The 27,678-nt window shown below is 38.1% G+C and overlaps 1 protein-coding gene across 2 annotated transcripts; it reads left to right on the top strand.

Moving 5' to 3' along the window:
• Positions 1 to 733: 733 nt before the first annotated feature.
• LOC140237575 (uncharacterized) lies at positions 734 to 24,531 on the top strand. 2 transcript variants are annotated; one of them, XM_072317511.1, is made up of 11 exons: positions 734 to 904; positions 4,084 to 4,114; positions 7,097 to 7,145; positions 8,092 to 8,347; positions 12,887 to 13,206; positions 16,538 to 16,624; positions 17,450 to 17,640; positions 17,947 to 18,004; positions 18,460 to 18,531; positions 19,385 to 19,511; positions 21,563 to 24,531. In XM_072317511.1, exons 1-11 carry the CDS (start codon positions 876 to 878, stop codon positions 21,603 to 21,605), a joined length of 1,263 nt encoding a protein of 420 aa, XP_072173612.1. In that variant the 5' UTR covers positions 734 to 875; the 3' UTR covers positions 21,606 to 24,531. The 2 variants fall into 2 exon arrangements, with proteins under 2 accessions (XP_072173612.1, XP_072173611.1); XM_072317510.1 differs by having other exon boundaries at positions 734 to 1,057.
• Positions 24,532 to 27,678: the final 3,147 nt, after the last annotated feature.

The following is a 27,678-nucleotide window of genomic DNA, read 5'->3' as shown; positions in this document are numbered from 1 at the left end:
TTTGTAAAAACCTCTTTTAGTTGCTATAATAATGCAATCATGCCGACCAATCGCAGTCCTCGATTAGTGTTAGAGCTGACAGTTACGCAGAGTCTGTTCATTTCCATTTACCATCTACCGAATCCCCTGATTTGCATTTAACACCTCGATTCTACCGCATGGAAATTGTAAATCACCCGTGATGTATTAAATGCCAAAAAAAAAGGAAAAAAAAAGAAAAAAAAAAGAGAAATGAAAATGTCGAGGGCGAGTATGTTTCCCCCCTTTTAAGTATTTTGTATGTCTACACCGCATTCACTATGTGAAAAGTGTGCAAGAGTGATGTAAATAAAGTACCATTTTGAAAAGTCAAAAAGTCTTCTTCTTCTTCTTCTTCTTCTTCTTCTTCTTCTTCTTCTTCTTCTTCTTCTTCTTCTCTTCTTCTTCTTCTTCTTCTTCTTCTTCTTCTTCTTCTTCTTCTTCTTCTTCTTCTTCTTCTTCTTCTTCTTCTTCTTCTTCTTCTTCTTCTTCTTCTTCTTCTTCTTCTTCTTCTTCTTCTTCTTCTTCTTCTAAAAGATTCTTCTTCTTTTCTTTTCCAATTATTATCGACGCTTGAACGATACCTTACCAATTTCGAATCGCTATGCGACTGTAAACAACGTACCAGTACATGTACCTACGGAGTAGATATCAGATGCATGATCATGTTGTAAACTTTACGTACAATACTAAAGGTTGCCTTCGACAGCCTAGCGAGACCTCAGATCATATCTATCTGCACGGCGGCATCGCATGCACACGCAACAACAGTTCAAAGATGTTCCTTCAACAAACGTGTGAAGCCACTGCACTGAAGCTCAAAGAAAAGGGGGGAAAAGCATAGAGGGGGTCTAGATATGATACCTAGACCCGTCACATTTTTATCGTGAGTGTACGAAAGCATACTGATTACTGCACTGTACTTGTGAGTTGAGGAGCGAGCAGACATGGAGGTTAGAGATAGCACGGCAAATTCGATGGTCGTACTGGAGCGAGGCGCTGGTGGTGTATCCACTCTAATACGACCTTCGTCAAGCAGGTTAGACTTTCCAGCATATCATTAATACATTCATTATGTAGAGATATCTAACCTGTTAGACCTGTAGGCAGATAGGGTCTACGGTATACTCGGCATGCTCAGTACAGTAGACAGAAAGATCCGTCTGTCCGGAGGACTCTTTTAATCTTGCCATTAATGCTGTCCTCCGTAGAAGGAGGGGATCCGTGAAGCCAGACGCAGTCTCCGCGGAACATTCCCCGACGGACACGGGACAGATCATGAGATACACTCAGACCCATCTTTCGGTCAACATGCTCAGTAGCCTATACAGTATGGTTGAGGGGTCTAAATATCGCGCACGAAAATTTGTGATGTTCTTAATTAGTCTTATAATAGAAATTATTCCACAATCGTACCTGAATTTCTCAATAAATATCACGAAAATGCAGAAAAATCACCTCCCAGAATCTCCTGATGATACGATGACGGAGTAGGAGCCTAGTGCGCTGTTGCCGTTTGTATGTTGGACTTAATTTTATGCGTTCAATTTCTCGGGGTATGTTTAAGGTCGCGCAGCTGCCTATGTAGTTTCATGCGTGAAAGTGTCTGCCCCTCTGCGGCTGTAACGTGCTTCGGCTTTCGTAGAATATTATAAACAATCGATCGAACAAATTACGAATTCTATCGGCTAAGAACGAGACAAGCGCAAGCGACACGACACGTCTCTAGGCTACAACATCCTTAGAACAGATTTTAAGCTAAGGTAGGTAAATTACAAGGTAAAAAATAGGAAATTTAGTGAAAAATTTGTTCAAAAAAAATTGGAAATTTAGTGAAAAATTTGTTCGAAATAAAAATTTCTTACCTGCTTCCTTCTCATGTTTACTGAAATCCTCGCAGCTGATTGGCTAAGTGCAAATTTGTCATAAAAGTGAGGCAGTTGTCACTGATAAGTTTTATGAAACGGGGCCCTGGTTAGACCGATCAACGGAGGGCTGACCATCCATAAATGTCCCAACGTCAGATGTAAGAAGCCCACCATGAAGAGACAAACCTAACGACAACGTAACATTAGTCGTTTAGATCTATCTACGCTGACTTTTACTTGACCGAATGGCGAAAGATCAGTCTGAATCTGGTCGTCGGGGATATGTTTTGCGGAGACTACGTCTGGCTTCACGGATCCCCTGAGGAGAGTGATAACATCAATAAAAATAAAAGACTCCTCCGGACAGACGGATCTTCCTGTTCAACTTTTAATAACACTAACAACAGTTAAATTTACACTAGAGAGTTCTAGGTCTATCACTAGTAGTACTAAAGTAGTAAGTAGTAATATAGTATCAGTGGCAGATCCAGAGGGGGGCGCACCAGGCACGTGCCCCTTCTTTATTTTTTGTTATAACAAAAAAAATTTAAAAATCGCGGTGGGGCGGGTGTGCCCCCTTTAATTTTTTTGGCATTATCCTGAAATCAGTCACCACTCTATTCACCACCATTCATTTTGTCAAGCGACTGCTATCCAGCTTCATAGACTGCACATAGAAGACGCATTCGCAGAACAAGAGGGGACCGATACCACAATTTATTTTAGCCATTTTGTTAAGGCGCCTCCCCTTTAAATACAGAATTCCTGGTTCCTCCCCTGGTCTATCAACAGTTAGTTTTAACGTTACTTCTTGACAGTTCATCATCTTCTTCTTATTCTGTAAGTTCTAATTACATATGTTACTCTCCAACAGTACACGTAGAATTAGTAGAAAGTATGGGCCAACTGGACAGGGGGTGCGCTGGTGTTGAGTTAAATGATAGCGTACCTGCATGGAGAGAGAAGCTTCTAAAAGTTCTAGTTGCTTTGCTCTTGCTTGGATGTAGAGTCTAGTGGAGGGTTGCTGTTTTGAAGGAGTCCTTGTTTGTGATGCCGATGACTGGTGGTGGTAGTGTGTTCCAATGTGATAGTTCTTGGAGTAAATGAGTATACATAGATATTCTAGTGAGGTACCTGCACCTCGTCAGGGGCCCTAATATCATCACCCTGCATAAAATTGCTACAACAAGCGCACTGAACAAAAATGTACTCCCAGGACTGTGTTCAGTACACTTAAAACTTTGCAGCTTTACCACTACCAAGTAAACTGAAGTGAAAACCGAACAGTTTTTCTTGAAAATCTTAAATTTATATAAGGACTACGTGTTATCAGTATCATTGCGGTCACCTGCACACATTTTTTCCGTGCTTTGTCTATGGGATTGTGCAGTTTCCCAATAAACCTTGCAATTAAGCATCTGTGACACACAATGCACATCCACATGATGTGCTGTGGCACATTTGTAATGAAACAGAAATAGGAATAACCGAAATCTCATTTATGGCGTCTGAATAGGCATGTTTGAGTGGTCAATAGTGCACCATAATCGACCATACCATGGCAGACTGGTTCGCATTATCGGAAGCATTTGAGCAATCTGGATATAGTATACCTCACCAGTTTGATTTTATGAACTTGAATCAGAGGGGTCATGTTTTGCAGCAACAGGGTCAGTCAGCTCTTGCTCTTATGCTACAAACATGCATGCCTGATAAAGACAATCAAATCTTTGTATTATCTCATGTCGAGTTCTGGTATGGTATGCTTTTGAACCAGATTGCGTTTGAGTGCTCTCTGGCATGATACGGTACGGTTTGGTATGCTTTCGGACTGCACGTGGTCAAAGAGGGATACTCTATTTTGGTTGAGTTGCTCACTAGCCATAACCCCCTTATTGCATGATATGGTACAGTTCTGTGAAATTTTGAAGTTACTTGCTTGTTTGTAATTTTTTTTTTTTTGGCTGCATTCATTGTTATTATTTTGTCATGCAATCAAGCTATTTTTTGATACGATCATCTACATTTAAACTTTTTTTTTCTTTCCTTCTTGTGCTGTTAGTTAAGCTTGAGCATAATGTAAAACAGCAAGCAATTTTTATAAGGTGTCTTTTTGACTTTTTTATAGTCTTGGGTAGAACAAGTTACCGGTACTGTAGAATAATTTCATGATCTTGCTTTCTTGTTCTATAACCAGACCTCCTTCAGGCAGACAGTCAAGGAATGTGGTAAGTACTAAAGCTTGAAAATATGCACCAAATTTGTTTTTTGAAGCAACCTAAAGGGAAATTTGTGTGTTCAAAGTTTGCAGAATTCATCCATTGTATGTACATACAGGCATTGTCGATGCAAGTTGAGTAAAGTTTATTGTTTTCCAAAAATACTGGGTCGTCCATCTATGTACTCAGTAGTCATCTGTTACTGTGTTATCAAATGCAGTAAGGAAGGCCCTTGATTAGACAGATCTACTAATATGCACTTGTTATGCTGATCTGGGAGAATGTGATTATTATTTACTGACCTGAAGATAAAACAAAGAAAGCATATCAAAAATATATTGTTTGCTTTAATTCTCTGTAATTGCTGACATGTTTTTGAATTTCATTACAATTTCATTCTTGATGAATCAATTTCTTATTGGTGTGTGTTGAATTTGAAGTTTGTAAATCTAGTGTTTTTGATGCGAGAGATATGACTCAGACACAAATTTGTGCAGTTAGAATGGCATTTCATTGATGGAAATGCAATGCTCACTAAGCTCTCAACTAGCTACCAGCTCCATGGTTACAGAGCAAAGAGTGCATTGTGAGCCATGTACAATATTAATATCTGGTTGTATGTATGTACACAGTCCTGTAAATAATTTACAGAAAGTTGTGTGCAGAATATGTGTGATGCTATGAGTATATAATTACAACATTTCACTTGTCTTTTTCAAAACTATAATGTTTGGTTTGTGACACAAAGAAATTATAACACATGCTTCACAGGTTGTTTGATAGCACAGCATTGCCTCTATATGCAAACTACTAGTACAGCATAAATTCATCAAGAAATCAAGAGTCAAACCTTTCTACATAATACAGTGCTTACAGTCTTTAACATGTACACAGTAGGCCCTATATATACTGTAGGCAGCACATGAGTGACATGACTAGATTCTACAATCAAATCTTCTGCTACATGTAGAATTATTCTGGTTTTTGTATTCATCGCTTGTCTATGAAGAATCATAAGTGCAAAATAAACATGCAGGCTTTCACATCTTTTTGCTTTTTATTATGATCTGTATAATGATGATTTACAATGATTGTAGCAAAGTGGTGAATGAAATAAAGCAAGGTAACATACAATGTACAAGTAGAACTTTCCTACAATTTGTACAATCAGTGAGGGTCTGAACTAAAGACTGAAGTCCAGGGAGAGCTAAGTGCATTGATTCAGCACAGTGGTATACACTTACATGACATTTTAAAGAGCAGCAGCTCTAATGCCCAGCAGTGGTATTGGATTTTTTTAAAATCATTTTCGAAGTTTTTAGAACTTAAGAATGTGGTAAAACAAAAACAAAGCAGCACACTCTGTATACAAGCTGTCAGGAATCCATATTAAGCCCTTCCTTCATAATTATTTTCTGCATGTTCTCTATTTTGCAGTAACTCATATTTGTATGGTATGAAATGCACATTTGCAATTGAGTACATTATAATGTAGGCAACATCAAATACCACATATACACACCTCTATACTGTGTTTTCTTTGTTTTTAGCTCACCTGCCCCCAGCTAGGGCACAAGTGAGTTATTGCAATCATTCATTGTCCGTTTTGCATTGTGCATTTAAACCAGTATATTTCTTTTCAGCTTCTTTTTGAAAACCCCATGAGGGATTTTCACTAAATTTAGTTTGGGTTTCATTTAGGCCGCGTTCATGCGAATTTCGTAGCCAGAATCCCAAACATGAATCATGATTCAAAACGGCGTTTCAAATCACGGTCTCAGCGGAAGAGCGTTCATGGGGGCTTTTGCAATGCTGATTCTGGCTCTGCTCATCCTTTGCCATTGCGCAGCGTACTGCGCAGTTTGACCATGTCTCTGCAACTCGAGCCAGGAGACCTCCTTATGCCAACTGATCAGTCAGTTTATTATAGGCCTTTACGTTTTTATTTCGGTGAATATTTTCCAATAAGCTGTGGCATTCAGGCTCTGCCCACAGATCGAAGAATAATCTTAATTCTTCGTCTCTCCAATTGTTTTCCCTTGGTAGACACAGCGCTGTCACAGCCATTACTATTATCAACTCAATTGGAGAGTAATTACATGTATTATTATATTAAACAGCTTGATACTATAGAATCGGTGTATGGCGTTGATGTAAACAAACAAGTGCAAGTATGGTACCGAAACACACGATTCATAAGACGTACACAAGCACGCGAACAGAACAGGAAGCTGTGGGATACCCCATGAGACACGCATGCGCACAGCGCGCAATGATGTCATAGAATCATGAATGAAATCATGGTTGCGTTCATGCGGTTTCGGCGATCATGATTCTGGCAGAATCATGATTAAAAACGCCCTTTTTTCTGCGTTTCAGATCGGCGTTTTGAAACGCGTTTAAATGGAAAAATCGCATGAACGCAACACAACTAAACACGTTTAGCGACTAAACGTGTTTAGAAATGCAATTCTAGTTTCGCATGAAAGCAGCCTTAGTTGCAGTTGAGTTACATTTCTAAGGTGACAGGACTTCAATGTGTTTGAATGGGCATCACCCCTACCACCACCAGGGAGCCCCCCCCCCCCCCCTCGGCCTGCTGGCCCCCAAAGCCCAAAACTTATGGAATCTGTGAAAATGTGCCAGATGTGATGAACTACATGTAAGTTAGCACAATGAGTACATTGGTGCTGTAGTTTCAATTCTGTTCATGATGGATCCTGAGGTCCTGTGGGGAACCAAATTAGGGCCCAATTTCCACATTTTACAACTTCTTCTTGGAAACACATACCAATGTAGTCAAATTTGCTACATTGTTGGCAGGTATTATCGCCAGTGTGATAACATTTTCAAATGGACACCATGCCCCCCTGAGGGTCCCCCAAGCCCCTCAAGTTTTCAATGTTCTTTTTAGGTATCAGTCTGCAAGAATGCATGGAAGACAAACTTGTGATACTCCCTTGTCTATCATGTTTGTTTCTTTAAATTCAGACTCCAATACAACGTTCCGGAAGTCAGCTTGAAGTCTTACCCCCTGAAGGTAAAGTCAGAGTTGTTGCTTTATTTTTTTTTTTTTCTTTCCCATTTATACAATGTAAGATACTTTAGTAGTGTACAACTTCATTTTACATGCAAAGTGTTCAACATGTGTTTGTGTATGGTTAATATATATCTGAAATAACTTTAGAGTAAGTAGCCCAATTTCATTCTGCTTTACAGATTTTCTCTTGTTAAAGTGTGAAAAAAAAGTTAAGTAAAATGACATGGCATGATAATCATCTTACTGTTTGTAGTTTTTGGAAAAATGTGAAGATTTTTTTTTTCTAGCTAGCGAAGTGTTCAAGATTTTATTATTTAGTTGCCCTATGAATAGATTGTTTCATTTCAGTATAAAGATTTAAGGACATGCAGTGGTGTTTAGCTCAAACTGAAATGCCAAGATGTTTTGTTTCAGAATCTCACATGGTTACAAGTGAAGGTCACTGTAGATTTCACAGGTTTGCATGTACATAATTGACATTGAACAATATGACAGTCTAATCCTAAAGTGCTTGATTACCAGTGCTATTACAGTTTTAATTCCAGGGTAGGAATTGTAGTTTGTATTCTGAACAAATTTTGTAATTTGGCAAAATATCTACTAGAAAGTAAAGTCCTGAGCTGACGTAGCCACCGATAATGAAAATATCTGAAGGGGCAAATACAAAATTATGCATTCATTTTTAAACATACTCAGTGTTCTAGTCTTGATATTTTGAAAATGCAACATGTTTTTTCCTTTTTTGAAGTTGAACAAAAGCTGGTCTCTTTTCTAGGGCGAAACCTCTGCATACTTTTTCCTCATGAGTTGTATTTCCTGAAAGTGGTGATATTCTCCAACTTCCTTACAAAGAAAAAAAAAGGAAGAATAAAGACAATTTAGCATATTGTTAGATAATTCACCTTCAAGGTAACAGTAAATTAACTGCTAAACACTGACTCTTCAGATGAAAGCAAGAAATCAAATCGCAGCTCGGGGCCACATGGTCACGGAGGGTCAGCAGACAGGGAATCCCGTCAAACTCTAAGTGCAGGGTCATCAGGTCGGAGGTCACGCCAAGGTGAAGAGTCAGCTGCAAATGTAAAGAGGGCAAGTAGCGTTGATGATGTGCTCTCATCACCGAGGGAGGATGCAGGTAGCAGACCAGGCAGCAGAGCTCACAAAGAAGTTTCCTTAATGACTGTCAAGAGGAATTATGAAACGTAAGTTTATTCAGACTAATTTTCGAATACAATTTAGTTGAAGTTGGAAATGAATGAATGCTAATTGTTTTCTGTCAGCTGGTGAAAGTTGTTCCTTTAAAGTGTGCAACGCCATACAAATTTTCAGTCCAATATCCAGATTCTATGACTTTCCATGATGTACATGATAAGCATTATTGCTTGCATTTCAGAGGGTTTTCTGTGAGAAAAATGCAAATGTTTTAACAAAACAAGTAGATGTCATTATCTCACTTCATCTCTACACTTTGATTGTCTTCATAAATTCTTCTTCTTCTTTTTAGGTGATACGCTATCAGCGTATCACCTATTGTGATTGTCAAAATCTCTCTTTATTTCTTTTTATTCTTCTTTCTTTTTGCCACATTTTGTGTCGTGCATATCTCAACAATGACATGACGGAATAACATTAAATTTTCAGTCAATATATCTCATGACAATATCTTACCACAATAACATTTTCATGATGATAACATATCTCTGACGTCATCTAGGCGCCATTTTGTGATTTTCGGACAATGTCACGTGATCGATCATAACTTCATAACTAAATGTCATTTCTGTATCATTTTCGGTGGACATAAATTTCAGGTCACGCTTGATCTCCCTTTTCTATGCTAATTATCCAGGACATCATGACGCACGCGTACGCGCATCAAAATTTTAAAATGCTCAAAATGACTTCCCAAAGGGAAATCTCGAAGTTTCAGACAATTTTAAGCGTTTCAGACAATTCCGTGCGTCCGCGTCCGTCCGCGCATTTTCGCGCACACAGGGCGTAAGTAACATGAAAATGCACTTTTTTTGACTGATTTGGATTCCTGATACTTTAAGTAACAACGTCCATTGATTTCCGATTGATTTTGACCTATAACAAATGAATGCACTGGCGTCAAAGTTGAAATTCCGCGCGCACGTCTATGTGCAAATACAATGTATACGGGTAATTCCGTGAAGTTGGGGCACAAAGTGTGACATTTTGGCATAACTCAATACTAATTATGCTATACATATATTCTTTATAGGCTTTACATTTGTATTGAGACCATACATTTTCCTGGAAATTTTGTGCCATTCAGACTCAATTTTGATGAAGTTATTTTTTAAAAATGTAACGGTGTCCTGTAGCATCGTGACGTGTCCATGTAGCATCGTGATAGTTAATATCTGGTCCTAAAAGACAAATTAATGCAATTAGCTGGACCAAAATTTGATATAATATGCATAATTACTAGATTAGTCAGATAGCTAAATATTTTAACACTGTGACACTTTTCTCGCAAATGGTTCAATGTATCTTCATGGAACTTGGTACATATGCATGTACCGACTGGCAGGGATTATCTAGGGAATTTAGGGGTCATGGGTCAATATCCAGGGGTCAAAGGTCAAGGTCAACTCCTCAAAATTTTACTGTTTCCCTCATATACTAGAATATGCAATGCTTGCATTATTAGTTTTAAAACTTAATATATACATGTATTACCTAATGGAGATTATCTGGGAAATTTCCAGCCAGAAGGTCAAAGGTCAAAGGTTATGGGTCTAAGGTCAGGTTTAGATTTTTTTTTTTAAAGTCTATTTTGTACTGTAATTACACTCTTTCTTCATACCTTGAAAATTACTTAATGCATAAACTTATAACAGGGTCGGTCAGAAGTCAAGTAAAAATCCTCATTTCCCCAAATATGTGTACCTGCACTATCAGGCAATTATAGCAAACCCAGTTTGAGGAAAGTGAACATTCAAGACATTTCTGACAAACCTGTCATATCAATATTTTGCCAGTTATGTGAAACTGTCATCACACATTGTGAAGACATTGTACTATACACCTATTGGGAGAATCATGCATTATGGCGGAGGCATCAGTCGCCATAGCGACATTTCTAGTTTTTTTTTTTTTTTTTTTTTTTTTTTTTTTTTTATGTTCCGTGGCCGAGTGGTAGAGAGCAGCGATTTAAGTTACGGTTTTAATGCATCTTGTAAAATATCTTCTTTGACATTAAGTTGACGGTTTTTAAATTTGACATTCTCTGGACATCCTCTATTTGTCTGTTCATGCTTTAAAAAACACTGCTATATCATCTAATACATTTGCTTCACTTGTCACACTCAAGGTTATAAATTGCAGTTGTGCAGTTTTCCTTTTACCACCTCCCGTTTTCTTTTCCCTTTTCGCTATGTTTGTTTTTGTTATACTGTAGGTGGGAATGTGTGTATTTACATAACATCAACTTGAGTGGGAATGAAAACTGAATTAATTAACTCTAAGCCAGGTTTATAGCGTCCCGGTCATCTCTTTGATATTTCAGGTTGTTAGTGTTTGACCCAATAACGGAGTTGTAGACAGGCTTTATGTTGCTATAGAGGTAAATTGTGCCACACGAGTGGAAGATATCACTGTTTAGTATTAGTAATGAACTTTTTCATGTCCCTCCCTGCCAATTATAATGTGTTTGAAGGGGTTGTGTGTCGTTCTGCCAAATAGAAGGCAAAACTTTTATTTTCGTAATGGCTGTTTCTCTATACATAGCCGTAGGTGGTGAGTGTTGTTGGCATCTGGGCAGTGAAGAACAGAGTATCAGACTATAATCCTCCCTGAGTTATACGTGCTAAGCGTTCAATTTGATATATCTTTCTTTATGTAGTCCATCACTGCTAATGGAGTTACAGAATTATGTTATGACACGTTTCACTGAAAGTTTGTAAAGCAAAGTTTATGGACTATGCAAGCAATGGTGCATGATTAATACCATTGATTTCAGAGGCGAAATTATGGTATGCCTAAATGTAAGGATGTCATTGCTTTGGAATTGCTGAGACAATAATATGCTTTGCACTCCTTCCACTTCTAATTGTCCCCTTTGAAGATGTGTCGGTCGTGGTCAATCGTCATGATTCATCTTTCACGTAGAAGCTTACGTTCCACACTCTTGGTTCGAGGAGACTTACCGTTTAGTTATGTGGTTAGAAGCGATGTCTCTTTCTTTATTTTAATTGAGGTAATGCCGCTTTCGTCCAGGTACAAATCACATTGTCATGTAAAAAAACACACACTCTCTGTATTTGCCTTTGTTTTGTATTGGACACTTCACTGCTTTTACTGCTTGAAAATTTCACAGGCTTGTAGCTGAAAGCTTTCTTTATTTTTCTTTTTTCTTAGACAGTTAAGTTTCACTCCGATGTTTTTTTGGTTATCGCCAAATTACAATTCATTTAGCTAAAAACATGGCTACTCAAGCAGCAGAGCCCTTAAAATGGGTCAGTAAGTAGTTACAATATAGCACCATATTTCGTCAGGTATAAATGCCATTGTCATGTTAAGACACACTCTCTCTCTATTTTCCTTTGTTTTGTATTGGACGCTTCACTGCTTTACTGCTGGAAGGCTTGTTGCTGTAAGAGCTCTCCCAAATGATCATATTATATAATGACAAGATTAGATATAGCGGTTTTTGTTATGCAAATAAGGGTCAAAGTTCATATTTGAAAAGGCCAATATTAAAGTTAAGATGATCTTTGAAACACTTTATTGTCGTATTTCAATTTGATCGTGTCAAGGACGACATGGTACAGATGCACTGTACTATTAAAGAAAACCTGTTAAAGGGGCATAGTCCTGGTAGTGTAGAGGGCGCTGTTGATGATACTGCCGATCACTGTTAGCATTGATACAAAGATTACCGAAGTTTAGCTGTCATCAAGAGTAAAGCGCGTAGGTGTCGCTAAGTAACGTTGCCTTTGTTGTCTTCTCTGCGCAACTCGCAGTCTGTAGTAATGCCAGGGTGCGTGCATATGTGTTTGTTATTTTGACATCACAAAAGAAGTTTGCTAAAGCTGTCATCCCCCTCAGCCGAATCATGAGCCGAACTGTGATCCCACCACTGACTACTGTGAATCCGACTTCTTCGGACTCGGGAAAGTGGGCCAAAGCGTAAGCGCTAAAGAGGAGTCAATAGCGTAGGTCTCTATAGGAAACTTGCGTCGTGCGCCCGCGTACGCATTTGACTAAAACACCAGGACCATGCACCTTTAATCTGCTTAGGCCTACTTGCACATGCAGACACACGTACGGGACTTTCCACGTGGTTTGCCATTGTTATAAACAATTTGATCTGAATTATAAAGGTACAAAAAAAAATCGACTTTACTAACATATTATTGCAGCAATATAACTTAAAGTCACAATATTTCATTGTTTTCGTTGTCGATCACAGGTGACCGATATCTGATGACTCCTAGTGTATCACCTAACTTGTCTTTTACAGTGACGAGCTTCATGTCTCGTTTCTTTTTTTTCTTTTTTTTGTCAAAAATTTTAGCAAGGAATATGTGTCTCAATGAGCACTGTATACATTGCCTTTCAATCTCATGTGCACATATGCACAGTATATGCACATATCATTACTAATGTATGAAACTCATAGTGTGCCAGAGATCAGTTTCACACCAAAATGCCCCATTCACAGAAAATTGATGGTTACTTTGCTTTCCTCATCATTCTTTTCTAAATTTCAGACATGGAATTCCGAAGAATGAAAACTGGGATTTTGTTCCAAAGGATATGCTAAACGCTAACCCCACTCTTACAAATGGAAGCAGTCCTGTGCACAGACATGAATGTGACATCCCAGGAGAAAAGAAGGGACTCCATAACTCAGCGGAAGAGATGAGAGAAAGGAGGATTAGAGGGAATGGTGATGGGGAAAACACAGTGTCGTCAGAAGAGAGCACAGAGCACAGACTGAAATACCTAATGGAGCAACTAAGTGTCAAGAATAAGGAGATCAAGCAGCATGATGAGAGGCGAAAGTCTGGTCATGCTGCCAAGAGGAGAGGTAAAACAGACTCTTCTTAACCCTCTCATTGCCATTTGCAGGTATGTTATTGTAGTCACAATCTCACATGAAACTATATGAAAGTGAAAGATACATTAATTCTGTACCTGGTATTCAGCTTGTCTCTACCCATCGCACAAGACATTATGCACGACTCGTTTGCAGGAACTGGAGCATAAGATGTGGTAACGAGACATGGTTTGCAATGAAAATGGCAACCAAAAAACAAAATCCAGGGTACAAAATGCAATGATCAGCAAAGAACTGAATGATGAAAGTAAAAGATAAATGAGAATCTAAAAATCCCTGAAGTATGGTATTGCATGTTTTCTTTCCCTGTGTATTTTATCTCTCCTTGTTTGGAATCTCTAAGGTTTCCTGTCTTGTGCATTTCTTAGCTGATACCGCCTTTACCTGAGGTCACTCAGCACTATTCACTTTAGCTCTATCTGAACTTTATGTCTTTTTAAAAGTAAATTCAACATCGAAAATTGGTACACACATGCTGTAATGAGATGAATGTTACCATTATTGCTAAAAGTTAGGAAGGTGCTTGGTGCTTTAAATGTGTACAACTTGCTAATGCACTCTGTAATGACTTTATTAAACATGAAACTTCCAATATTTCAAGCTGTGTGGAATAAATACTCAAGAATTTTGACTGTTTGAATTTTAATGTTTGTAAGTAATGATTCATCAAATAGAACACATCAGAAAGCAGAGACTTTTCATAAATTGTAATATTGTTGAATAATATTTTGGTTAGTTTCATTTCAAACAACTGATTATAAGCCATTCATTAATGTAGTTCAGCTCATGTTGCAAAATTTAGGAATTTTTAATGTCAGTTTATTTTACGCAGTGGAAATTTTGCTCCTCAAAGCATATCCACTCAATCAAAACTGGTATCTTTACCTTTAAAATGCTGCTTCTCTCCAAGTTCAACTTAGATATAATCAATAGAATAAATTCAAACAAACAACTGTTAGCAGTTTTCTCAAGTCAGACAAAGTAAGACAATAATGGAATTGTAAGTTTTACATGTTTTCTCAGAACAGTGATATAGTAGTAACCTCATGCATCTTAGATGAGGTCATAGTATTATGGCCTCAGAAATTTCCAGTGATAGACCTACATACATATCTTTACTAAATTTCTCATTGTAATTTAGCGACATGTGTATTACACACCACTCATAGTGGCATCCTCTCAAAGCAGTCTTAGGTTAAGGTGGTAATTTCATGCACTTTTCAATGCTTCGTGCCGTACCAAGACATTTGGAGCTGCAGTACATTCAGAGCTTCAAATACATTCATTGTACACAAACAAAATTCTTTTAAAAAATCAGAATACAATTGTATGCTTTCTGTGGAAGTTGATCAGGATGGAACCACTTTGTCCAGCCGTTAATACGGGTGCACATCACAAGACTGACACCCAGGAGTCACACAGCTCACAAGTTATACAGCCCATGAGTCATACAGTCCACAAGTCATACTGCCCACTATACTGCCCACGAATTAGACACTAAGGCCCGAATTCATGAAGGTGGTACAAATGAAACCATGGTTTAAACCATGGACAAAAACCATGTGAAATCAGTCATTTCGTCGATGAAATGATTATTTTGTAACGAAATGACAACATTTTGTAACTAAATGAACACTTCGTCCACAAAATGATAATTTCGTTAACGAAACGGTAATTTTGTCGACGAAATGACCAATTTCGTAATGAAATATTCCATGCGACACTTGGCGCTCCATGGTTTTTGTCCATGGTTTAAACCATGGTTTAATTTGTACCATTTTCGTGAATTCGGGCCTAAGTGAACAAGGCCACAAGTGCAACACTACGCAAAAGAGGCTCACAAGACACAACTCTAGGTAAAAAAAGCCCAGGAGTTTGACACTGCACAAAAGAAGCTCACGAGACTGACACTACGGAAAGAAGGCCAACGAGTTTGACAGGATGAACAGTACTATAAACCAATTAAGAGAGGGTAATTCTACAGGGTATCCTGATATTAAATGACATGAGGAAGGAATAAGTGATGGGAAAGGGGAGTTGCTTTACTGTAACGGGCGCTAGAGTGTTACCACGTCAGTTGCCCTCCTTCAATCCCTTGGAATGTTTAAGACCTTTATTTGTTTGTGTGTGTGTGTGTGTGTGCAAAAATTAACAAAATTCACTAAAAAGTGTGCACCAGAACTTTCCACTTCAATTCCAAGAAAACATAAGCACCCTCATTCGCACGTTAACGCTGACCTTTTAAAGCTATTCTTGCTTTTACCCCCTTTAAAAAAAAAAGAAGGAAAGAATCTGTGTAATCTTCGCAGTTGTGAAATTAAATTTACAAGGAAATATTTCACAAAATCTTCAATGTCGCAGTGCACTGTACTTGCTTTACATGATCTGGAAGGGGTGTAGTCATCAACAAAGGTGTGGATTTAGTATGGATTCACAGCTAATATTATGTTCAACTATCAAGGTATTTGTAATGATGCAGGAAACGAAGATGCATCCATCCAAACAGCTATTTACTTCTTCAAAAATTTACCATTTTTTAGGAAAATAATTACAAACACAAGCCATAAATCGAGGATACATCGAGGATACATTTCAAGAAATCATGAATGTCCAAATTTCCTCGGCTAATCGCATTCTCTGCTTAATTTGCAAAGAAGACCGATCATTTGGGGAGTGATTAAACATTAAAATACATGTACCAGTACCGACTTGCCACACATAAACGAACATTACACATACAGCTGGCACTCACAACTGCATAGACAGACAGGAGTTGAACACACTTGCTCTCCTCCCTTGCTCCACAACAACATTTACAATACGAGAAGTTTGCAACGAAAATCAGGCCGTGCACCAGCTCCATAATTTTGCTTTTCCCCAGTCACTTCTTGAAAAGTAACCCAACGTTCTACGTAACTAATGCACAAAGAGATGTGTTCATTTTGGAAAACGCCTGTGTGTTAGCGAGGAGTCCATAGTCAAACGACAATGTTTTCTGAAGACATATTTGTCCATAAAAAGAGTGCAAATTAATGCTTGTGACTGAGCAAGTATAAGGTATGTATAATGTGCTGTGCAAGCACGCATAATAAGCATACAGTGTAAGTGTTTGGTACAGTGTACAATGCATGTACATACACATTGTGTGTGTCAATTGAGAACGAGACGTGTTCTTCTGTTAATTGGATACTCCACTTAATCGGGTAAGAAACCCTTTGCTCGAGCCTACCCGATTATGTGGAGAGTACTGTACTTTGTTCCTATGATTGTTCCCCCCCCCCCCCCCCCAATTTCTGTACAGATTCGTCAGACACAAGAAAGTTTCCAAGTACAGTGATGAGTGACTCATACTATGTCAGTACAGGTACTCCTGCAGAGCTCAGAGAAGGTGATGACAGCTTCAATATACAATTTGTATTAAGATGCATGGCATCTGTAGGTTCTAGGATTCCATCATCATTTTAAGTTGATTTGTGAGTTTGATAGACATAAAACTGTGTTGTATCTTTATTCTTAAAAAGTTCTCAAGATAATTGTTCATATTTTATGAATATAAAAATGAAGTGTAGTATACTACTGATGTATTTAAGGTATTAAAATTCTGTTCACTTACTGAATACGCCGAATATTTCGTGAGGTTTTTATTTTCGCAAATTTCGCGAGTCAGGTGCTATTTGCAAAATTAAAAACACGCAAAAATACTGACTCTGATCACGATGTGGATGTGGCGTACGCATGTACATTTCTCCACTCAGTACAGAACTCCAGGGCCACGAACGCGAATTTTACCACTCGCGAAATTGACGGGAATGCCCGATTTCGCGAAAATTTAGACTCAAGAAATATATGGCTTATTGTATCAATCATAGCACCTCTACTAGGTGAAGTCTTATGACATGCTGAGAAAAATAAGGTTAGAAGGCCATACAGAGATTGTGTATAAACAGCTCTTCTTAAGGAAAATTGTTGATTTTTAGGAATGACTTACATGATATTGTCAGTTGGGATGTAGCTAGCAAAATTGTTTGGTTGTATTATCTTTCTCTTGAGTAATTGGAAATCATTTTTAATTTTCATAAACCCCCAAGCCAGTAAAGCAAAGAATGCAGCTAACTCTTGAAGTGCATTTAAAAGAATGGACTGCTATTGTATGAATCCTTTGGAGATACAGAAACTAAATAAATTGTCTTATCTGTCTTACTTTGCTCTGTAGATGCAGCAGGACCCAGCAAGAAGCCATCACATGCTGCTCCACCATTCCTGGAGGACAGGACCCTCACAGAGAAAGCAAGAGAGGATGAAGAAGAGGAAGAAGATGACACTGATTCTGACAATGATGAGGATGAGGAGGAGGAGGAAGAAGAGGAGGAAGGGCCGTCTGCTCCCATTGAACTCATGGGGGAGGTAATTTGGTTGTCATCACACTTGGACACGAGATTTGTACTGTTTGTCTTGCACTTTGTAGACGTGAAAGGCATTAATTTCTAGGTTAGACTGTGAGGTGCAATGGTTTATAAATACAAAGTATGAGAATGTGTCAAAGAGCCTCAAATTCTAATTGTTTTATATGGCTTAGTTGTGTCTCACTGTGGTACATATGCAGAAAAGGAGGCTGGGCATATGTATACATGCGTTAGTTGTGTGTCATTATCTTATACCTAATGATAGCACATTGCAGTGCATGAATACTGAAGTCTTATTTCAATTCAGTTTTTAGATGCAGTCATGGATGAGGAGTATGAGACAGCAGACAAGCTGTGTAAAATGAGTAAGTTACCATCTATACACTCACTTTTTATGAGGTCATAAGTGAACTGTTCTCACTTGTGCACTACGTGGGAAATGGAGTGAAATTACTTCACATTTTAAACACACTGTGGGTATATGCGTGTACATCAGAGCTCGATATTAGCAGTGGCCTGGTGGCCTGGGGTCACTAAAAATTGATATGTCCACTTTCAAATTGTTCATATGGAGTCCAAACAAATTTTGTTGAATGTACCATTCATGCTTATTCTTCAAAAGGCTCCAAAATATTCTGGAAATGTTTTTCTTGTGTAATCAAAAGTTGTATGCATGCTCTTTACATATCACATGACAAAATATTATGTGTCAATCAAATTTGAATTTGAAATTAAAACATGAAAAACAGAGAATTTAAATGTTGTGGAGTATCTTTCAATATGTTTTATATTCTTCATTTCTTAATGCTTTCTGCTCTAGTTCTCATCTATGAGCCTGACAATAAGGAATGCCTGCAGTTCAAGCCTTTAATTGAAGAAATGCTGAGGAGAGGTTAGTAGAGACAGTGATGAGTACATAGTAGAAGAGTTTCTTAAACAAATAACTCTTCTTACAAACCATATCCCAGGCTGATCAAAATTCTTCATTGCATCAAAACCTTGTTGCACAAAGAATAATGTACATTTGAAATTTAACCCAATAAACATCATTGCTGATCATAGCAAAACACCTCAAATACCAACAAACAATGCAAGTTTATCAGCAGTTTATGATGAGACCCCAGGGTAAGAAAGGTAGCACTTAATTTTCTCCATGAAAATATAGAATACAATCATTTCTAATTTTATGGTAGTGCAGCAAAGCTGAAATGCATGTCAGAAAGAATGTTGAGTTTGGGAGGGGTAAATGTTGTTGTTGTTGTTGTTCGTTTGTTTCTTGTCAGAAGACGTGCATAGAGCCCAGAAGTACAACCCCTGTAAAGCAAAGCCCCAATGCCATCCCTGAAATAACCTAGGAACTAAGAGTATAAAACATTTTTACATCTGGAAGTATGCTGGTGTGGTATTATGTGTTCTTACATAAATAGGGGAAAGATAAGTTTGATGTAGCAGTTCCAAGAATGGACCCTGAAGAATATTTCACCATTTTTTTTTTTCATCAGTATCTGTAATAGGCATTCTTATCAGAGTTACCAGAACTTCTAATGTTCAAAACACTTTAATCATCATCTCTATACATATATATATAAGGTCTATAAAGAGGTAGTTTGCAATTTAATGTATGACAAACCATCAAGGGAGTGTAACATTGAGGCTGCATGCTTTGATGTGTATATCTTGAAGCTTATGCGAGCATCGAGTTTTTTGGTACTCTCATGAATGTGTTCATGTCTGTTTGCCATCAGAATGGGATCATCAGTTGTGGGGTAGTGACAGTGATGAAGACTCAGATGAGGAAAGCGAAGGAGAAGATGACGATGAAGATGAGGATGAGGAAACAGACAGTGATGAAGAAGATTCTGACAGTGACAGGTGACTAGAATTATAACCTTGGGAAAATAGTACCAGGTGACACTAGGCCCATTTACACTTGCTTGGAAAAGTCATGATTTTTCTAAAATCACGACATTTGGGTGCAAGTTGCTAAGCAACTACACCCAAACGCCCTCGAAACATCGCCAGAAAAATCGCCAGCCGGAGTGCGATTTTTTCAAACATCGCGAAGTTTGAGGCGAAGTTGGCGAGTGTAAACCCAATCTGCAGAAATATCGCGATTTTTCATCATGTGACTTTCGGTATCGGGAGTTTACGCGCGCTCCCGATCCCTCTTTGGAACGTGAGAGAGTACGTCGGTCACTGGCCAGAGTACTAAGTACACGGTACAGTGTACAGGTCTAAACGGCCGATCCTCGATCGCCTCGTGGTCTCTCACCTCACTCTCCCTGATGAAAACTAGTACGTGAAAACTATTACTAGTAGCAAACCTGAAGTTCTCCAACCACGTATCATCACCCCATGATGACTTAACAAAATAATGTTCTCCCGGAAATGCGTTGATTGTGGGAGTGTCCATACTTCTCTCGATATACGTTGTTTGTGGAATACAGGAGTACGTAACAAGTGTGAGTTCTTGCTGTCGCCTGATAAAATACCAGTCCTAACTTCCAAGTCCTACTTCTCATGCACTTTCGTCATATTGGCAAAATTTCATGATCCTCCTGAATGCTGCTGTCGTCAACTTTTCCATACTTAGATGAAGTTTTACACACCTACTACATATGTGATCTAATATAGCAAGCTATATAGTTTTACCGTAAGTAAACAGTCTCGAGAAGCACAAATTTATGTGTGCATTGGTGCATTGTACTGATAAAAAGCCCTGGCTCAACGTTCCAACCAGCTAGCTGTGATCAAAATATACTACACACTGCAGCGAAAACGAACAGAATAGCGTGCGCTTCCACTCAGCTACCGTGTTGAAAAGAGGTAAATTACGCATGCGCACTACCGACCAAAAAATTGCGATGTTTTGTGAAGCTCAAACTTTGCATGCTTTTGCGCAAGTGTAAACGGTGGAACCAAAATGTCGCGATTTTAAAAATCGCGATGTTAGTAAGTGTAAATGCGGCTACTGATACAGTGTATTTTAGTATAATTGGATATTTAACGAAGAAAAAAATAAGTGTACAGCAATGCTCTACTCTTTGGTTTATGCTGTTTTATTCCAACTCCTACACAATTTGTTCTTGTCCCTACTTTGACCCTGAAATTGTAATGTATACCTCCCTTTCCAGCGGATGATATTCATGTTATTTGTGATGCTCATTATGACTGAGCAAACCGAAGCTTTTAGAGTTTCTTACAGATTTGGGCCCTGAGCACACTTTCAGAAATTTTGCACACATTAGGTTCCTCATTGTCTTGTGGACAGTAGTCTGCATTGTTTGCTCACCCTCATCCTGTAGGTCAGTTAAAACTGTATAGCTATTTTTGTATGCCTCTTTGTCATAGTTAAATCATAATTCATATCTTTGTGCTGAAAATTTTCAGGTTTTTGTCTCCCGAAATGAAACTTGATCCTCATAAATGTCATCACAACTCATCTGCTGACAAATGGACGAGTATTGCAGGTTGCTAATCCCAATTCAAATTTGCTATAAAACCGGCTCCAGCAGAATTCTTTGCGATGATATAAATGGTAGAGGTGTACAAGCACTGAACCCTGGAAGACTACCAGATGTACCGTACAGTAGTTGAATGATTTCCCAATTGTCATATCCTATTATTTTCTGCATGCAGCAGTGCTGAACACTAACAATTGGTGAAAGTGAAAAGGATATCACCCTTATAACAAGCTACTGTGGACCTCTGAAATTTCCTTGTTATATTGGGTATCATATATATCAGGGATAAAAACAATATAAAAGGAATGGGACCTGCAAAATTACCTTGTAATATCAGGTATCTTGCTTTACATGTACCTGACCTTGTTAAAACAAGGTTCCACTGCAATATCACGCAATAATTTGTTGTGACATTCAGAGTATGGCTCATCTACCATATCACGATTTTCTGATTTTCAGCTCTGAAAGTGAAGAAGAGGAAGAGGAGGATGCACAAAAGTGAGAATTCCCCCACCCAGCCAGCTACAACGTGTACATGAGCAAGAGGAGCATGCAATTCAAAAGAAGATACTATTTATCAATGTAATACTGTTACTTCTTTCATTCCGTCCAGATAAGAACACATACAGGCAAATACTGAGCAAGAGGAGTGTGCATGATCCAAAAGAAGAGACTGTTGAAAAGTGTAACAGGTGCATCCTTCACTCCATCCAGATAGTAAAGCACATACAGGTGTACCGTTTTATGCAAAGCGAACCATGGTGGGAAGATCAAATATCAGTACCAGTTTTAACCGAGACCAATAATTCAACATATTTTTGGGGTTATAGTTCATCATCAAGGTTTGTTAATATGAAATAAGGGTAGTTTTTCCAAAGGCTCGGTATTCATCAGGTTTGTAATTCCAAACACGGAATTGCACTGTAGTTTTGTTAATCTGTAAAGGAAATAAGGTTTGTTAACCCGAAAACAAGATATGGTTAATTATTGCGAAGGTTCATTATTCGGAAGGTTTGTAATTCTGAAAATGAAGGAAGGTTTGTTATTTTGAATGTTCATTATTCCGAAAATGGAATAAGGTTTGTTATTCTGAAGGTTTGTTAATCCGAGAATGAGTGAAGGTTGATTATTCCGAAAATGAAATAAGGCTTGTTATAGGCATTATTTACCATTGAAGATGAAACAGAAACCCCACTTTAAAAAAAAATTATTATACTGAATGTTCACATATGTATAAAACTGCATGGATAATGTACAATTGTGTGTTGTAAACAAAAATCTGTCACTTGAGCAAAATCAATACGAAAACAGTTACGCACTTGGTAGGCTCAAGTCTTCAAAATCTTATATATAGCTTGAGTTGTGATCTGATGTGGCTTGCTCGTGTTTAAATTTTCATTATCAATTCATTGTGTTTGTATTTTTTTTTTTTCATTATTGCAATATGAATGCATTTCTTCAGCTTGCGAAAACAAGTCACAGGCACCACATCAGTGTACAGAAAATGCAAAGATTCTGCTGTGACATTGACATGGATGCCTTATAGAGGAGGCCTTAGCCTCCCTGACTGCCCAGAGAAGTTGGGTGTGTCTGAATCAAGCATGATTGATTTGCTCTCCATACTAATTACCAAGAGCAGCAGCAGCCTCTAGGCTTACATCAAGGCCAGTGAATCGAAGGGATCAGATCTTGACTTTAGCAGTACATAAGATGTCAAAGCACTGTTGCTAATGTGTTCACGTTTTATCATCCACAAATGTGTCACTGTTGTTCACCTTATACATGGCAAATATTGTACATCTTCATTTTTTTTTTTTTTTTTTGAGGCCTGTCAGGGGTTAACTTTTCTTCTGATTTGATTTTATAAAATGTCAGTGAGCCATTGTTGATTTGTCCAATTTCCATTCCTTGTTCATGTTTAAGATACACAAATTAATGCACTCTAAATACTAGATCACAATCCAAAGATTATAATTTGAGTTTGTGATAGCTCCTATAGTGAAATATGAATGTTTCACTGGAATTATCACCAGGACACCTTTATGATGGAAATAGAAGAGATCCTCACGTAGAGGAGGAAAAACCTCTCCCACAACCCCTTCTTCCTTGATCTCTTGCAAAGTGCATTGAAATACAGTTAACCTCACATTAGTTGACACATATGGGAACAGGCAAACTCCAAGGACTTACAATGTGCATGTCATAAATCCAAAGTTTTATGGGTTTTTCTTTTCTTAAACTTCCACATGGTTCCACATTCCAAATTTTTCATTGTGTTGCTATTGGTCGACATCTGTGAGGATTCCTGTTCAAGGCTGACAATCTTTTTCAGCTTAATATGCACTTGTGTTGCATAAAAATCAAACGCTTTCTGAAAGCCATACACTATATGTTACCATGCATCAAAAAATCATCGAACAGTCACACGACCCAATTTTAACATGAAGACTCAAAACAGGTACAATGGGTCGACCTAGTCAATTTTCAGTTTTTTAGCTCATCCGAGCCTCAGGCTCAAGTGAACTATTACGATCACTCATCATCTGGCGTTTGTGAGGCATCTTGGCAGATGTTATTGATAGGCTGATAGAATAGATATTTGTACAAATGGGCATCATTCCCCACTTGGGGGTCCCCTGGAGCACAGTGCCCCGGGGCGGGGTGACAAATCCCAAAATTAAGGAATCTTTGCAAATCTTCTCAAACCTTTAGTGACAAGCTGAGCTAGTGCTATGAATAAGTTTAATAGCTTGGTGACTGTAGTTTCATGTTTGTTTGTCGCAGATTGGGGGAAGGGACGGGGAGGGGAGGTCATGTTTGGGCCCAATTTTTCTCACTTTCATCTACTTCTTGAAAGGGCATCATTCACCACTTTTTTTTTCCTTTTTTTTTTTAAGCAATTCACCACTTTCTTTGTGTGAAAATTTGAGTGAAGTAGGACAAATTGCATCATGGAGACGAAGACAAATTGAAGAAAACTCTCACACCTTTTCATAAACTGCATCATATCAGTATACATGTATTATCACTTGCTGTCCGGTCAAGACACTTGTTGATTCCTTGCATGGTATACATGACAATCTCACAAATATTACATTTCTTTAAAAAGAAAAGTGTGCAAGACTCTCTAAGTACATGTATGTGACATAAATTTGTGAGTACATTTGTATTTGTATAATCCTTGAGTTCAGAAAAATTCATACTGTACCTCTCCAGCATTTCATGATTTCTGTCAATGCACTCACAGGACACAAAAGAAAATAGTGTTAAGCTTTCTCATCTTAGTTGATGTACATTGTATTAATGATAAAAAAAAAAAGTGGTCGTTGATGATGCTTTGCATGTGTGAGGTAGTAAAATGAGTGAGCCATGAAATGTAAAATGTGAATTCTGCTTTATTCACCATTAAATGTACTCATGTATATGCATATGTGTTTATATGTATTAAAGGCATTCTTCCATGTGAGTACACGTTTGATGTAAATTGTGACATCAATATCAGCTCAAACTTGAGCCAGGAACATACATGAATAGATTGTAGACTTTAAATATAAATCAAAGCTTTATCAAATCTTGATACTGTAGTATGAAATATTCATGAATGCTAAGTTCTGCTTGAAGTGTCAGTTTGCTTGTTCTTAACTAGCTGAGAGAAAAAGAGAGAAAGAGAGAGAGAGGCATGCTGATAGATGACAAGACAGTGGATACTTATACTCCCACCCACACATAGTGTGTAGGGGGGGGGGGTATATAGGAATCACTCTGAGGTCGGGTGGCTGGTCGGTCGGGTGGTCGGTCTGTTGCAAAATCTTGTGGATCGAACTTCTCATTTTTTGAGCAATTGACCCCAAATTTGGCATATGTGACCACTATCAAAGCTAGATGTGCAAGACACCTTTTTGGTTATTATTGCATAATGCGTTGCCATAGCAATGGCATATTTTCGTAAAAACTTGTGGATCGAACTACTCTCATTTTTTTAGCAATTAACTTCAAATTTGGCATGTGTGACCGCTATCACAGGCAGATGTGCAAGACACCTTTATGAGTATTTCATATGTTGCCATGGCAACGGAAGATTTTCATAAAAATCTTACAAAATGTTGTGGATGGCACTACTCTCTCAGTTTTGTAGCAATTCAGTTTGGGATATGCGATCAATGTAATGTATATTTGTGTAAAACACATTTGATGTGTGCGTTAATAAATCTGTTGCCATGGCAACAGCAGTTTTTTTTTTGTTTTTTTTTTACCAATCATACAAAAATGTGTGGATTAAATTAGCCTAACTCCTTCAGTTTTTACGCATTTGGCTTGAAAATTGGCACATGTGACCACTATGGTACGTAGATGTGCATACTTACTCTTTCGTCATTGTTGATCAATGTGTTGCCATGGTAACAGCATAGTTTGAATGAAAATCATACGAAAATATTGTGGATTCAGTTAACTCCCTCAGTCTTAGAGCATTTGATTTGAAATTTGGCACACATGACCACTATAGTATATACATGTAGATGTGCAAACTTAATCTTTCATCAGTGGTGAACAATGCGTTGCTATGGTAGCAGCTTTTTTTTAACCAAAAAACATACAAAAATATTGTGGATTCAGCTAACTTTAGTCTTCCAGCATTTAGCTAGAAATTTGGCACACATGACCACTGTGGTACGTAGATGTGTAAACATAATCTTTCGTCAGTGGTGATCAATGTGTTGCCATGGTAACGGCATATTTATACCCCCGCCAAACGAAGTTTGAAGGGGGTATATAGGAATCAGCGGCCGGTCGGGCGGTCGGGCGGTCAGTCGGGCGGTCGGTCCGTTGCAAATCTTGCGTCACGAACTACTTCCTCAGTTTTCAACCGATTCCCATAAAACTTGGCACAGATGTGTGCCTTGGGTTGTAGATGTGCAAGACGTATTTTTTGACAGTACCCAAAAGTACGTTGCCATGGTAACGGCATATTATGGGCAAAAATGGGTACAAATCTTGCGTCGCGAACTCCTCCCACAGTTTTTGATCAATTTTTATGAAATTAGGTACAGATGTTCATCTGAATATGTTAATGTGCAAGACACATATTTCCGCAGTGGCAAAAAGTGCGTTGCCATGGTAACGGCATGTTATTGGTAAAATATAGGGCAAAATGCTTCATGGCAAAACTGCTTCATCAGTGTTCTTCCAATTCTCATGGAATTCATATTGAATGTTTGTCTTAGAATATAGGTCAGCATGACATTTCTTGACAGTGACAAAAAGTATGTTGCCATGGTAACAGCTCACATATTATGAGCCAAAATGATGGAAAATTTTGTGTTGCAAACTACTTCCTCAGTTTTTGCCCAATTTCCATGAAACTTGGTACAGATGTGTGCCTTTGGTTGTAGATGTGGAAGACGCATTTTTTGACAGTACCCGAAAGTACGTTGCCATGGTAACGGCATATTAATGGCAGAAGATCAAGGAAAGATCTTGTGGATTTAACTACTTCCTCAGTTTTTTGACCAAAGCTTATGAAATGTTGTTTTGACCAAAGCTTATGAAATGTTGTTTGGCGGGGGTATAACCAGTCGCTGTAGCGACATTTCTAGTTTGAATGAAAATCATACAAAAATATTGTGGATTCAATTAACTCCCTCACTCTTTGAGCATTTGGCTTGAAATTTGGCACATGCAACCACTATAGCATAGATGTGCAAACTTAATCTTTCGTCAGTGGTGAACAATGCATTTTAACAGCATCTTTTCACTAAAATGCATACAAAAATATTGAGGATTCAGGTAACTACCTCAGTCTTTGAGCATTTAGCTCGAAATTTGGCACGTGACCACTATAGTGTGTAGATGAGCATACATAGTCTTTCGTCATTGTTGATCAATGTGTTGCCATGGCAACCGTATATTTTGAATGAAAATCATGCAAAAATATTGTGGATTCAGTTTACTCCCTCAGTTTTCAGCATTTGGCTTGAAATTTGGCACATGTGACCACTATAGCATATAGATGTTCAAACTTAATCTGTCATTATTGTTGAACAATGCATTGCCATGGTAACAACATTTTTTTACCAAAAAGCATGTGGATTCAGCCAACTCCCTCAGTCTCTGAGCATTATTAGCTTGAAATTTGGCACACCTGACCACGATGGTACGTAGATGTGCAAACTTAACCTTTCGTCATTGTTGATCAATGTGTTGCCATGGTCACAGCATAGTTTGAATGAAAATCATACAAAAATATTGTGGATTCAGGTAACTCCCTCAGTCTTTGAGCATTTTGCTTGAAATTTGGCACATGCAACCATCATAGTACAGAAATATGCAAACTTCATATTTCATCATTGTTGAACAATGTGTTGCCATGGTAACAGTGCATTTTGAATGAAAATCATACAAACATTTTGATTCTCCTAACTCTCTGTTTAGAGCATTTTGGCTTCAAATTTGGCACATGTTACCTCTACATTTGTACCTAGATGTGCAAAAAATCTTTTGTCAGTGTGGAAAATGTGTTGCCATGGTAACAGTATATTTTGAATGAAAATGATACACTAATATTGTTACGTTGTAAT

The sequence above is a fragment of the Diadema setosum genome, chromosome 14 (genome assembly GCF_964275005.1).
Source record: "Diadema setosum chromosome 14, eeDiaSeto1, whole genome shotgun sequence".
Classification (NCBI taxonomy): Eukaryota; Metazoa; Echinodermata; class Echinoidea; order Diadematoida; family Diadematidae; genus Diadema; species Diadema setosum.
Note: the sequence above shows the minus strand (reverse complement) of the source record. Positions and strands in the feature narration are given on the sequence as shown.